Below are 14,795 nucleotides of genomic sequence, written 5' to 3' on the forward strand. Positions count from 1 at the left end.
TTTAGCAACTCGTCTAGGGAACTCAGCCAGGAGCGGCAGAGCTGGGATTGGACCCCCAGCTCCTCCGACCCAGAGCCTCAGCCTCAACCACAGTGCGTGCAGCTTTCAGGAGGGAGAAGGAAGCACTCTTGACAGGCAGGGGGTGTGCGCAGCCATGCCAATCCTGCCAGTTATTGCATCCACACCAGCCCTGGAGCCTCCTCCACGGACACCCAGTCCCCTGGCCCGATGGCTCTCGCCTGCCCCCTCCAGGAACACCAGGCTTACCACGCTCCAGCAGCTGCACAGGCTCAGACGGGGGCGAGGGCTTGCTGCTGCTCTTGATGGTGGTGCTGAGAACCCGGAAGACGTGCTGGACCCCCTTTCGCAACCCGGTGGCTGCCCACCCGGGCTGCCGCAGGCCCGTGACCAGCGCCGTCCACTGGTCTGAGCCCAGCACCTGGTGCTGCACGGTGTAGGTCAGGGCATCTGGGTCTGGTGGGGAGGCAGCTGCTAGAGGCGGGCCTGGTTGGGGCGCCCCCCGCCCCCGTTCTGCTGGCTCGGGACCCAGGGACTCATCATCAGTCTGGTCTGAGGACCTGCCTCAGTTTCTCCTGTCACTTCTGCCGGTTCCCCCACCTGCTCCTGCCCAACCACAGGTGGGGGAAGGCTCAGAGACCATGAGGTGTCAGGCATGCAGTCCAGTTATAGGCAGGGAGGGAGCTAGCTACTGCTGCTGCTGCTAAGTCACTTCAGTCGTGTCCGACTCTGTGCGACCCCATAGACGGCAGCCCACCAGGCTCCCCTATCCCTGGGATTCTCCAGGCAAGAATACTGGAGTGGGTTGCCATTTCCCTCTCCAATGCATGAAAGTGAAAAATGAAAGTGAAGTCGCTCAGTCATATCCGACTCTTATCGACCCCATGGACTGCAGCCTACCAGGCTCCTCTGTCCATGGGATTTACCAGGCAAGAGTCCTGGAGGGGAGGGAGCTTAACTTAGTTCTAATTCCTTGCTACCACCCGAGGTAGACAGACTGAGGCGCAGAGCAGGAGGAAACCGTGCAAGGGGAAGAACCACAACCCAGGCACCCAGTCCCTCTGAGACGAGAAGGCAACATGGCAGCCCCCACTTTGTCTCCTCCCCTGACCCAGAGCCAGGGCTCTGTCAACCATGGGGAGGGGGCCCGCAAAGCCACTTCTGTCCTGTTCCCAATGCTCCATCCACCCCCACTCCGACCTGTATGTCCCCCTGGGCCTTGCCTTCCTCTCCTGGCCCCCCGGGTGCCCTGCCTGAGCCTGTCTTGTCCATGCCCCACCTCCCCACCCACGGCCCCGTGTGGCCGGAACCCACCGATAGCCATGTCCAGACTCCTGGGGGGGTTCCATGCAAGCGTGATCATCCTCCCGGTCACAGCCACTACCTGAGGGGCGCCATCTGGGGGGCCTGGAACCACATCTGAAAGCCACAGGTCCAGCGTCCGTGGGGGTCCTTTAGGGCCCAACAGCCCCCATGGGATCGCCAAGCCCCGGGGGCACAGGCAAGGCCAGGTGGCTCCCCAGAGAACGGAGGAGAAAGAGAGCTGGTGCAGAGGCCCTGCCCTCACCCAGGTCCCCAGGTGGGCCAGAGGCCAGACTGTGTACCCAGCTGACCGGAGGGTACCTGCCTCACCTGTGACGTAGAGATGAGCATAGCAGGCGGCTTTGCCCAGCTTGTTAGCGATGACGCTCTTGTAGACGCCAGCATGCTGAGGTCCCACGGCGGGGAACACCAAGCGATGGACATCCCTGTCTGGGGGCGGGGAGGGACATGACACTGGGCCTGAGCTGGGAGGATACTCCGGAGGGTGGGCCCACGCCATCCAGGCCTGGCCCTTCACCGCCCACTCCCGCCCAACCTGCTACAGGCGGGAAGGAAGGGCAGGGCAGACACAGAAGGGAGTCACAGTCTAGGTCCAGGCTGCCCGTCCACACCTGCGGCCCTGCCCCTCCCGCCCAGTCCCCCGACACTCAGGCCCAGACCTTCTCATCATCCTCCACAACACTTCACCCTCTGCAGGTTCCTACCCCAGACAGTTCTCTCTTTTCCATCCTCAGCGCCACTGCCCATCCCATCTCAAGCGCAGAGTCCATGAAAGCCTCCACTTGTGTGGTCCACACCCTACCAGCCGCATCACGTGTGATCTCTCCATCTGAGGCCCTTCATGGCACCTACTGCCAAACAGGTGGCCTCCAAAGCCCTCAGTCCAAACTCTCATCCACCCCTGTCTCCTGCTCTTCTTCCATGTCCTGATCCTGACCCACCATCAGGTCCCTGAACAAGCCACATGAGACCCATCTCCAGGTCTCTGCTCACAAAATTCCTCTCTTCTGGACTGTTCTTCTCTTACCTGAGGCCACCTTCTCCTTCAAGATGTAGTTTAGTGAGTGTCAGCCCTGGGCACTCCTCTCCATGTCCCTGGTCCCCTCTGCACCTCCATCTCTGACTCCCTCCCCAGGACCCCCAGCACCCAGCCCACTGCTTCAGGTGGTCCTTCCTCTTTTCTTGCACGTGTCCTGCTTCCTGTAAGCTCCTTGAAGACAGAGCTGATTTGTCCTACCAGGCTCAGAATTGAATGCCTTGCATGCAGTAAATGCCAAATACATTAGATTATAAATTACAATAAAATTTGTTAGCACTGTGCCCAGTCCGTGCCAGATATTTGATGTGCATTTCTTTCTCCATATCCTTTCAACAATCCTGCAAGAGTGTCCTCGTGTTACCAATGAGGTCAGAGATATTAACAGACTTGTTCCAAGGTCACATCACTAATAGACGATGAAGCCATGGCTCGAACTTGGTTCCCTCTGATTCCCAAGGTCTCTCTCTACACCATGCTTCCTGAATGATGGTGAGGAGGCCATCCCCCGGAGGGACATGAAGGGGAAGAGACCTGCATTGTCCTTCCTCCTCGACGTCAGGGCTGTCCCCAAACACCCCTCCCCACTCTTAGAGGTTATCTCTGCCCAGAACAGCCACCCATTCATTTATCTCTGCTGACACTATTTATAAAGGAAGAGAAGCCCAGGGCCACTGCTGACCCCAGATACAGACAGAAACAGAGGCGCCGGCTCAGACCCTGAGACAGACGCTCAGCTTGGGCCTCAGAGCAGATTGGGAGATGGGAAGCCTGTGGGCTGAGCAAACACAGCAGTGGATGGGGATGGAGGGGAGGGTCAGCACCAAGGCGGTGACACTGGGGAAGGGAGGGGTGAGTAGAGCACGGGTGACAGGAGATGTCCTGGTTAGGAAGTCAGATGGTATTTGTCTGCCTTTAGGTAAACCTCTCCCTCTGTAAGCCTCAGTTTGCCCATCTGTAAACAGGGACCATAATACTTGCCTTACAGGCCTGTGGTGAGGAAGGTGGGATTCTCATGTCAGGCCTTTAGCATCAGGGCCTGACACTCAAGAAGTGCTTACCAAAGGCGAGTTTTGTCACACTGCAGCAGCAGTTAGAGGAACCCATCACGGGTCGTGGGGTGGCACTGTCTGAGACGGTGTAGGTAGACCTTCTCACATGAGGCTCAGATTCCTTCAAGGATGGAACTGAGCTACTCCTTGAGAAAATACCCCGGGCTAGGAGGACACCATCCCAAATATGTTCCTCTGTAATTTTCCTGCAGCTCTTTCTTCTTTATTTGTTATTGAACAACCCTGGACCAAGCATCCTTTTGATGCAGACGCTACCCACGTCGGGTTTTTCACTGGAATTTCTCCAGGAGGGTGTGAGCAGCATCACTTTATCAACAAGGATGATGGTAATGGTAACAATAGCAGCCATAACAGTGACACTTAACACTCACTGGCCCCTTGCTATTTGCCCTAAATGCTCTCTGTGTATTAACTGATTCAATTCCCACAACAAGCCTACCACAGATGAGGAAACTAAGGCCTGGAGAGTTCTGTATCTTGCCCACAGTCAGTACCAGGCTGGACTGCTGGGCCAGTAAGTACTAATGGGCCTCTGAGGCCGAGAGTGGTGACCTAGCAGATGGGGGCCGGGTGGGCTCAAGGCAGGAGGCTGTGACCCCACAGCCTCTCAGGGCTCCCAGGCACCCCCATCCCTGACCAGGTGAGAGAAGGAAGGCCTGAGGGTGGGGAGAGGGGATGGGCTCTTGCAAGCAAAGAGGGTGCTGGAGGGGACAGTCCCAGGGTCCCTTCCCGGACACGTACACTGTGTCATGCGCCGATCATCGCTGCTCTGGATGCGGTGGCCGTTGTGGAACCAGCTGATGGTGGGGTAGGGCAGGCCGGTCACCTGGCACTCCAGCATGGCCTCCTTGGCCAGTCCCACGTCCAGGTCCTGCAGCGGCCGCAGGAAGTCAGGCATGGACAGCCGCTCCAGCTCACCCTGCTCCGGCTCCTCAGGGATGGAGGGCATCTTCTCCAGCTTGGAGCTGTAAGAACCACACAGTGGCCCAGGGGCCCGGAGTCATACCTCCTGCCACAGGGCTGGGGCCCCCAGAGGCAGCCCCGGCCGTGGGGCGGGGGTGCCCAGGGTGGTACCTAGGGCCGGTGGCGGCTGTCCGAGGCTCCTCCACGTAAAGCTGGGCCGAGCAGTGGGCCTGGCCATGGGTGTTGGCAGCACTGACCGCGTAGAGCCCCTCATCCTCACTGCCCACGTGCGCGATGTGCAGCGAATGCAGGCCCCCATCCTGCCGCAGCCGCACGTTCTCGCTCTCCTCCACGGGGCGGCCTGCGAGGGACGGGGGCAGGCGGCAGCCTCAGCCAGGGGCCCTGCCCTCTGACCCCTGGGAGTTCCCCGCCCCCGACATCTGCGGGGTGGAGGGCCATACCAAAGTGAGTCCAGGTAACGGAGGGGGGCGGGCTCCCGCTGATCTTGCAGTCGAAGCGGGCCGCGCGGCCCTCCAGCACTTCCACATCCTCCAGCAGCCTCGTGAACAGGGGCGCCAGCGAGGGCCGCACGGTCAGCCGGGCACTGCAGGTCAGTTCATCTGGCGGGGAGGGGTCAGCACTGGGGCAGGGAAGGCTGTGGAGCCCTGGCACCCCAACCTGCCAGTCCCGCCCTCGTGCTGGGCAGGTAAAAGGAGCTCGGACAAAAATTGGAGCCTGCGAAGAGCCCAGCCAGGTCCCGGGGCACCAGACTGAGGCCACGGGCAAGATCAAGACGCCGGACCATCTCCAGAGGCTGGTGGGCAGCGAGAGGAGGCAGCAGGCTGCTGGGGCAGTGGGGACACGTGGGAGACAAGGGCATGGCCTGGCTCTCCCCTCCTCACCTTGTCCTACCCACCCAGGGTGAACCTCAGCACAGCTCTAAGAGAAGGGCCTAAAGCCAAGCCCACTCCATCCTCGACACCCCTTCCCCCTACCCTTGGAACTCTCCTCTATGCCCAGGTCGTGCCCACACTCCCTCGCCCCCATCCCAGACCCAGAGCACATGCCCCTGTGCCCCACACTACCACGGCATGCAGGATCTTCTGGGGAAAACAGCAGCCTCTGACGCTGACCTGATCCCTTCCTGCTTATAAAGGCCTCAGTATCCCCTTTAGGTGCACGTCACCACAACCAGATGAGGCATGATCTCAGCTCCTCAAATGAGGACGGGGACCAGGTCAGAGATGTCATTAATAATAATAACAGCAGACATTCATTAGGCACCATCCTTCACCAGGAGCTCAGCTTTGTCCATCCATACATTATCTCATTAGTCCTAGCGCTCCTCCTACGAGGCAGGCATTATCACGATCCCTGTTTACAGCCGAATGGCCTGAAGCTCAGAGAAATGAAGTGACTTGTCCAGTTACGTGGCTGCCATGTGGCAGGGCAGGACCTGGAACCCCCGTCCAGGTGTGGTTGCTACACATTGGCAGTGGGCTTCCCCAACAGGAACGAGAGTGAACACTGACACCGTGTCAAACACCTGCTTTGTGCTGACTTGATGGAGGCAGATGTACTGCACTCTCTCCCACCCCCACGGCTCTTTTCCCTGGAGATGGAGGCCCATTTTCTGGTCTTATTCGACACCAGCTCCATCGGGGCTCCTTCACTTCCACTCCCCTCCCTCCAGCTCTTGGGAGCCGGCGGCAGCCCTCGGGCCCAAGTGGGCAGTTACCTTTGGCTGTGCTGAGCTTGCAGGTGTAGACGCCGCTGTCGTCCTCATGCACAGAGGTGAGCAGCAGCTTGCATTTGCGGCCATCGAAATGCATCTTGCATTTGAGTAGTGCGGGCTGCAGCAGGCGGCCTCGGCACAGCCAGTCTACCTCCACGTCGGTGGGACCCGCCACCAGGCACTCAAACAGCGCCATCTCCCCGGCCCCCACGTCCACGTCCTGCAGAGGGGCCAGCACGGCCAGGGACCGGCTTTCAGGGTGTGCTGGGTGGGGGAAGCGGCCACAGGGGGCACACACGGAGCAGAGAAACACGGGGCGAGGGAGACACACACGCACATACACAGGGAGACAGACAGACACAGAGAGAGATATGCATTTTGTTCCTTTGGAGACAGGGAAAGCCCGCCCGCCCAGCAGGCCAAGACAGCAAGGAGCTCCCAGGCCTGGCTTCCGCATGGCCATCCCACCTGGGCCGGAGAGGGGGCACTCAGGGGAAGCGGGAGAGAATCAAGGGCATGGAAACCGAGAGGGCCACATGGGGACAGAGACGGCGGCGGAAAAAGAAGACACAGCACACCAGCTGGGTACAAACTGGACTTTATTTGAACTAAGAAACAGGTATCTCTGAATACGTCCACACCCGCTACAGCAGGCCCCTACTCCTGCGCCAAGCCTGGCTAACTGTCATTCTCAATAGAGCATCCCTGGCCCTGATGGTGAACAAGGGAGCCCCAAAGGGCCCTAAGCCTGCCGCCCAGGGCCAGGCCTCAGCCAGGCCTCCTCATCAGCACAGGGCCCAAGGAAGGGCCTCTGGTTTTTGGTCTCTTGTGAAATAGAAAGGATTGTGCCATTTGAAACCCATTTCCGGAATGGTCAGTGCCCCCTGAGCCCCTTGCCCACAGCCCCCTGCCCCTCTGGTTCCCTCCATCCTACGGACGCCAGGCCACGTCCTCTCCCCCTCTGCCTGACACCACGCCAGCTGGGGGGCATCCTTCCCTGACTGTCACAGACACACAGACAGACAAACAGAAAGACAGACAGGGCCTATAGCAGCGGCAGCACATGCACTCGCTGGGTGCTCCCCTTCGGGGAGAGACTGGGGGGTGGTCTTGATACCCCTCACAGCCGCCTCCCCCTCCTGGCACCCAGTCCATGGGGGAGCTCCCAGCCTGCCCGACCACGTGTCCGCTTGGGGAGGGAGGGTCCATAGGGGCTCATGGGCTGTCCCAGGACGCTGCGTGGGTGGGGAGGGGAGGGGAGGCTGGGACAGGGTCCGGGCCGGCAGGGTCTGTGGGCAGGAGGCAGTGAAACACAGCGAGGTCCGAGAGGTGCCTGAGACAGGGGCGCGGCTCGGAGGGTAGCGGGGGGAGCGCAGGCGGCCCCCTGAGCTCACTCGCCTGTGTACAGACAAAAACCTCAGTCAGCAAGCGGCAGGTTAGTGCGGCACACGCACACGCAGGCACGCACACGCACGCAGACCTGGCTAGGGCCCCTCTTAAGACTGCCAGGGTGGCATGGCTACTTTCGGCTTCCCCCAGGTCGGCCCTGGGGGGAGGGGGCGGCAGTCAGCCAGGGGCCAGGTCTCCAGGGTTCCTGGGCAGGCAGAGGCCCTGGGCAACCAAGAGAAAGGCATTCCTAGGCGTCAGGAGCACCCCCACAGCCTGGGGGACACTGGGAGGAATCCCAAAGAGAGAAGCACCGAGAGACGTGGGTTAACACAGAAAAGCAAGGCAGAGCCAGGCCCTGGGGGGGGTGGGGGAGTGGGGGGACGGGGAAGGAGCAGGACAGGGAAGGGGGCTGGGCTTGGGGAGGGTGTGAGTGGGAGGAGAGCTAAAGAATTAAGAGATGTAAGAGGTGGCAGCCCCAGGCACTGCAGGCATGGGCATGGTCGGTCACTAAGCGCGTGGGGACCGGGGAGGTGACCATGACTCTCAGGGTCCAGGCTCCAACAGGGGGCTGGGGGGCTCCTCAGAGCTGGCCTCTGCCAGGAGGAGGGGGTGGTGGCTGAGTGTGGAGCTGGGGAGAGGGGTTCCTGGCCCTGAACTGCCCACAGGGAAGTGGGGGGGAGTAGAAGGTAAGGCAGACGGCCTGCACTAGGGAGGAAAAGCATCAGCCCCAAGGGTTGCCTGCAGTCCCTGAGGCCTAGAGGCCACCTGCCCTTATGCCCCAACTCCAGGGGCCCAGTCCTCTCCATCTCTTCCCAGCTCTGCTCACCCTGGTGACCCCGGGGTCCCTGCAATGCTCCATGCCTAAGTCACTCCGAGGGCCCCTCCGGACGGGTCCGACTATCAAACACTCCCCACTGCCACCCCCAACCACGGTATCACCCACACAGCGATGGGATGGGTGGAAGAGGCAAGAGAGGAGCAGGGAGTGGGTGTGAGGAAGGGGCCTGGCGAGGTGACCAAGGCCTAGAAGAGTGTGAGATGAGGCCCGCCGGCGACAGGAAGCAGGGTCTCTCCACCTGGCACCAGAGCAGGCGTGATGGAGCGTGGGGAGGGCAGTACTGTGGAGTAAGCTGAGCGCTCAACAATTTGCTGTGTGACCTCGGGCAAACTGCCTCCCCTCTCTGGGTCTCAGCTTACTCACTACAGCATGAGCAGCTGAACCTGGGGACCTCGAAGGCCCTTTCAGTTGTGGCACGCCATTAACTAAGCTTGTGTGAAAATTGGCAACCGGGCAGGGATGAGGCCGGGGCCAGGGTGAGGGTTCGTGGAGAGCATGAGGTACTCACCTCTGACCTCCAGGCGCGCCTCGCACTGTCGAGCGCCATACTCGTTGACCGCCTTGCAGGTGTAGAAGCCCGCATCGCCCCGCTCAGCAGCCAGGATCCGAAGCCGGCACAGCCCATCCTCTGCCTCCTCGGCAAAGCGCCGCTGGTCTGGGCGCACGGGCTGACGGTTTCTCAGCCTGTCGGGAGGGAGAGAACTCAGTCCCCGGGCCTCGTGAGTATGGGGCTGCAGAGCCAAGCAGGCCTCCCACCCCAACATCGTTTGTCCATTCCCCAGATATGTCTCACTGGGCATGGGTACCCCTGAGTTACAGGGCTTGCTTTTCACCCTGACTCGCAATCCCACCACCATGCCCCCCCAGGAACTTCCAGACACCCTCTGCCCACCTGGGTCACTCCCTTCTTGGAACCTAACTGCACTTGTGTGTCCGTGTGTGTGTGTGCTTACTGGCATCCAACTCTTTGTGACCCTATGGACTGTAGCCCACCAGGCTCCTCTGTCCATGGGGTTTTCCAGGCAATTGCAGTTAAGAGTAACACCTTAAGCTATTCAGCTCTTGATAATCCTTAGATTTTGTCTTGTTTTTACTTATGTTAATGGACAGATAGCTTTCTCACTTCCCAAAAGGAATAGGAAATAACTTACAGTGTTAAGAAACCACACTGGGGAAAAAAAAAAACCACACTGGGGACTAGATAATCATTTAAAATTGAAAAAGAGAACCCAAACCAATAGAAAGCTAAATCAAATGAGTCATCAAATGGCACCTGGGATGAGACCTGCAGCTAAGGCCCAGGTTTAACTCTGGGTGCTGACAGCTCAGAAACAAATTATTAAGTGTGGGCCCAGTGCAGGGCTGGGCACAGGCCTCAGAAAATCACCCTATTGTCAACCACAGGGCTGAGGTTGGGATGGAAGTTGGGAGGCTTCTTCAGGAGTGAGAGGACACCTGGTCATTCATGCCAAGCAGGCAGACAGGAGACCATCTGTTACCCAAACCCCTCGCAGAGGGGAAGCCCTGAGTGAGTGTGAACACCAGGGCAGGGGTGGGGCCACGGTGCACATAGCCTGGGATCCCACTGTGCCTGGGATGATGCCCCTTCAGACAGACTGAAGTCCACAAAGGGTTCACTGCACCCCCACCCTAAGCCAGGCTTCACAGGGCCCAGCCCGGAGTGAGCAAAGCTGGAAGATGGTAGTCAGGGGCTGCTACTCACCAGGAGACCACCGGCTTGGGCTCTCCCAGCACACGGATGCTCATGGTGACATCTTGGCCTTCCCTTACTGACTGGTCCATAAGTGAGACCTGCAGGGGACCCCGAGGTGTCAAATGGGACAGGGCCCAGCTTTGGCTCCTAGCGGCGGGGGGAACCCTGGGTCAGAGGTCTTTTCCACACCAGTCTGACAGAGGCCAACTCTGGATAAGAAGGGTTGATGGGACAAAAAGCCCCAGGCCTTGCTGGAGCCTGGTGTGGTTCCAAGAACAAAGGGCCACACAAAGGAACAGGGAGCTGGGGGCTGGCCTTAGGGGGTCTGACCTTGAAGGTAGGGGGCGCCCTGGAGCCGGTGTCCGAGGAACAGCGATTCTGGCCGGGACTGAGCTTCATGGTGGTGGCTCGGGGCCAGGTCTCCCCAGGTTCTGGGAACTCCTCTGGGGGGCTCAGATACTCCTCGTCAGAGGTGATAGGACTGCTGAAAGGAGATGTAGACCCACCTGGAGAAGAGGCAGAGGAGAAACAGTGGCATAGAGAGAGATGTCTGGGAGTAGGGGTGGGTGTGGGCAGGGAGACTGAGATAGCTGGTGGAATAGTCTGGGGTCAAGAACCTGATAAGGTCTGCAAAGTCACAGAGTCCAGGAGCTGCAGTAGCTCTGTAAAGGCCCAGGAGCCAAGGAAGCTCCGTAGGCCAGCCCTGCCCTGACTTCACATCCCGGGGCTCCTACTCACTCGCTGTGTGACCTTGCCCAGGTGTTTCCTGTCCCAGAGCCCTGGACTCGTGATCTGCCAGACACTCCCAGCCCTGACCCTGCTGATCCTCGTGAGTGGGGCAACCATAGGGAATGGCCTGGGGCAAAGAGTTCGGGCCCCAGAGGGGCCGTTCCCGGACCTTGTGGGAGACTTGGGATTCCCCCGGAGCAGGGAACCCGCATTCCCAGCACCCAACTGCAGGCCCCAGTGCAGGTGGTTCATGTCTCTGGACCCCAGAGTGGTACAATCAGGACACCCGTTTCTCGGGTGAGCTGGGCCTGGTGCAGAGGAACACACACCTCGGACAAGCCCCATCCTGACCTCAGTGCCAGGGCCCATGAGGCGGCACTGTCCAGCCAGCCCTTCCCCCACTCCCTTCTCAGCTTCCTGCCCCAGATACCCCAGGGGCACCTGTTGGCCCCAGCCCTGGAGCACAAACCCCTAAACTCTCAGAGGCTGGGAAGGCAGAGTTTTGAGTCATCCACAGAGAAGGGCGGCTCAGGGGAAGAGGAGGGGGCGCCAGCACTGCTTTGGGAGAGGGGTGTCCCCAGGGCCCTGACGCCCTCCCCTGCAACTGGCTAAGGGCCCAGCCTCACTGAGCTGGCTCCAATCCGACTGCCAAATACAGACATGAATCTGCCACAGCCCCCTGGCCCCTCCTCCTGGTCCCCCACCCCAAGCCCCTTTGGCTTCGCCCAGGGGCAGGGCTTGCACCCCAACTTACCCCACGAGACTCTGCACACGGACCCCAGCCGGCACTTGTCCTGAAGGCTCTGTCCTGGCACCAGGCCTCCTGCAGCCTGCCCACTGCCCACTGCCTACCCCTCCAGCTCCCCAGGGAGCCGGAGCCCAGCCTGCCCAGCCCCACTCACTCTGCTGAGGCTCTGCACGAGGTCCGGGGGGAGGGGAAGGAGCCTGGGGAGGGGGAAGGAGGAGGTAGGGGCTGGCCTGGCCGGGACAGGCTGGGTGGCAGGCAGGCAGCTGGCCGGGGGAGGTGGTGCCTGGGCCCTGGAGCGGAGGGGGAGGAGAGGGGAGGGGCAGAGCAGCCTCCCTATTTAGCCACCCTGCTCATTCCCAAGCGGCGGGATCTGCCTTTTCTCTCCCTACGACTTCTGGACCCTGACAAACAAGAAGCCCCCTTAACAGTGTCTCGGCTCAAAGGGTGGGGGGGCACTCAGTCCCCAGCGGAAGATGATAGTGACAGTTGGCTGCAGCAGTCAAGACACCTGCACTGACCCATCTGTCTTGCAGTGTCCACCACAGGAGGTATTGACAGCAAACGGCCCCTATGATGCCCTTTTCCCTGACCAAATGGCCAAGCTCCCTGACGCTGGAATCCACACCACCAAGCCTCAACTGCTAGAGCTGGGCCATACCCAGTCCTCCCTGGTGCTGAGGATGAGAGCTGTCGGGACCCTTGACTTCTACTTGAGGGGACCGGAGTCCCCCCTCTGCCTCCCCAGTCCTGTCACAGCAGGTGTGGCCCCGCAGCGACCGTGGGTTCCTGAGCCTTGCACCCAGCCCCCTCCTCTACAGGCTCTACCAGGGACGGGTCAGCGACATCCCTCATCCTCTCTGCCCACCAGAGCCAACAGGTCAGGAGGACAGAGGCCGCTGCCCACAGTGACCCCCCACCACTAGCACCCGTCTGCACTTGGATGGGCATGGGGCTTGGAGACAGAGCAGCAGAGCAGGGGAGCTGTTGAGGAGAGGTCACATGGTGTTCTCCCGCCTGCAATCACCCCCCGCCCCGCGGCCACATTCCCAAGCTATGACCTGTGTTTCCCAGCACTGCCAGTGAAGAAGGGGGGAGGGCCCACCATTCAGGTTGGCTGTCCTGACATGGAGGTGCAGAGGGAAGTCAGGACGGCACTTGATGAGCATCTGCTCAGGGTTTGACCACTAGTTGATGCCGAGATCACAGGCCTAGGCCCCGGAGGCAGACGTCCCCCTCCCCTCCGTGGAGTCTGGTGACCTCTGGGGTCACCGGCAGGTTGGACAGCACTGAGGCAGCTCAAGTGCCCAAAGAGAGACGTCTTGCAGAGATTAGAGCATGACCAGCAGGGTTTGCAGGGAGCCTGGGACCCCTGGTGGTGGCTGGGGGAATAGCACCTGGGGCATGATTCAGGAATCAACCTGCAATGCAGGAGATTCCGGTTCGATTTCTGGGCCGGGATGATCCGCTGCAGAAGGGGTAGGCTACCCACTCCAGTATTCTTGGGCTTCCCTCGTGGCTCAGCTGGTAAAGAATCTGCCTGCAATGTGGGAGACCTGGGTTCGATCCCTGGGTTGGGAAGATCCCCTGGAGAAGGGAAAGGCTACCCACTCCAGTATTCTGGCCTAGAGAATTCCATGGACTCTATAATCCATGGGGTCGCAAAGAGTTGGACATGACTGAGCGACTTTCACTTTCAAGTCCCTTAGCGGCTTCCTGGGTAGCTTAGCTGGTAAAGAATTTGCCTGCAACTCAGGAGGCCCCGGTTCGATTCCTGGGTTGGGAATTAGGAAGCCCACAATTCGGGGAGCTCTCTCTCTTAAGACCAGTGCATCTCAACATCCCCAGAGGTGTCGCTGGTATAGATACAGTCACAGCCACCTACATGAAAAGCCTCTATATCAGGGCTTCTCAAAGTGGTCCTGAACCACCCATATCAGGACCACCTGACAGCCTATTTAAACTATAGATTTCTGACCTGAAGAATTAAGATTTCCTGAAACAGGAGAAATTTTTTTAAATGGCACGTCCCCAGGGAGATTCTTATGCATAGAAACATTTAGGGACCCCAGGACCCTCAGCAGACGAGGACAACCTGAAGAAGTGAGATCACTGAGTCCCACCTCAGCCGGCCAACAAACTTCAAGGCCAAGCTCCAAACCTTGGAGGACTGGCTTCACTGGCCTCTCACCTGGCACAAGGCCCCTGACTCACGGTGGTGCTTCTCAGAGTTCACCTGGCACCAGAATTGTGTGGAGAGCTCCTTAAACTGCAGTTCGCTGGGCCCCAGCCCCCGAGTTTCTAATGCTGTATGTCTGGCTGGGGCTGTTATCTCCATCTCTAACACATCCCCAAGCTGATACTGATGCTCCCGGTCTGGGGTCCACACCTGGGGGACCACTATTCCATGGTCTCTACTGCCATCCCAACCTCCACTCTCAGGCAGATCCTCATTACCCTTGGCAGATTCGCATCCCACCAAGCCTCTGCATGTGACCTAGGCTTTTCCAGGGGTTTGTGAAAGCTTCTACCCTCACTGCCACTTCTACCACTCCAGCCCTGGCTGTCCAGGAGGGCCTCCAGGTATGACTGGAAGGGCTGGCAGGGGTGAAGACAAGAGTGGTGTCCTCAGGAAACTTCCAGCTGGTTGAGATGACAAACCAGATACACACACGACTATAACAGCAAGCATGAATAAGGTGGCAAGAGTGGGGCTTACTGATAAGGGCCAGATGAATACAGAGAACAGGATGTTACTTGCGGCTCAGGGAAGAAGGGAGAACTGATGGAAGGGTGGTTATTAGAATTCATAGTTTGGTTTAAGTAGGGAAAAGCATTCCTGGCAGAGGAAACCAGCTGAGCAAATGCTCAAAGGCAGAAAGCGTGTGCAGCGAGCTGTAGCTCATCCTTCTGGCTCAAAACTAGGTAAAGAAGAAAGAAGTGGGACGTGACAGTGTCAGTGTCTCTGGCCATCGCGGGGTCATGCTCAGGCCCAGGTGGTCAAGGTCTGCTTCAGGGGTGCGGCCTTCACTCTGAGGGCAAACGGGACCTCTGGGAGGTGCCTGAGGAAGGGGTAAGGTGCCGGAGGCTCACAGCACTGACATATGTGGTCGGGTTGTTCACAGCCCGCTCTTCACACGCACTGTCTCGGGAGGTCCTCTAGAGGCGATTCCTCTAAGTGTCTGCTGGGTAACCCTGCCGTGGAAGTGAGGGGAGGGAGGGCACAGGCTGGCCTGCAGCCGGCAGCGTCCACAGGCGCTGCCAGGAAGTGTCCCCCCTTAGAGAAGGAGAA

The 14,795-nt window shown here is 59.5% G+C and overlaps 1 protein-coding gene across 16 annotated transcripts in view; it reads right to left on the reverse strand.

Moving 5' to 3' along the window:
- Window positions 1-14,795, reverse strand: part of SPEG (striated muscle enriched protein kinase) — a 60,793-nt gene that overhangs the window by 20,894 nt on the left and 25,104 nt on the right. For 13 of the 16 annotated variants that reach the window (XM_043444583.1, XM_043444577.1, XM_043444582.1 and 10 more), the window contains 10 exons: window positions 10,360-10,535; window positions 10,039-10,127; window positions 8,824-8,999; window positions 6,092-6,352; window positions 4,815-4,973; window positions 4,525-4,714; window positions 4,192-4,415; window positions 1,651-1,770; window positions 1,333-1,437; window positions 268-474 (listed from right to left, as the gene is read on the reverse strand). In XM_043444583.1, coding sequence (XP_043300518.1) covers window positions 268-474; window positions 1,333-1,437; window positions 1,651-1,770; window positions 4,192-4,415; window positions 4,525-4,714; window positions 4,815-4,973; window positions 6,092-6,352; window positions 8,824-8,999; window positions 10,039-10,127; window positions 10,360-10,535 — 1,707 coding nt within the window. Of the gene's footprint in view, window positions 1-267; window positions 475-1,332; window positions 1,438-1,650; window positions 1,771-4,191; window positions 4,416-4,524; window positions 4,715-4,814; window positions 4,974-6,091; window positions 6,353-6,670; window positions 7,487-8,823; window positions 9,000-10,038; window positions 10,128-10,359; window positions 10,536-11,087; window positions 11,420-11,512; window positions 12,949-14,795 lie in introns of those variants that run through there. The other 3 variants (XM_043444589.1, XM_043444588.1, XM_043444591.1) reach the window with 3 other exon arrangements.

This window comes from Cervus canadensis, chromosome 24, assembly GCF_019320065.1.
Source record: "Cervus canadensis isolate Bull #8, Minnesota chromosome 24, ASM1932006v1, whole genome shotgun sequence".
Lineage (NCBI taxonomy): Eukaryota > Metazoa > Chordata > Mammalia > Artiodactyla > Cervidae > Cervus > Cervus canadensis.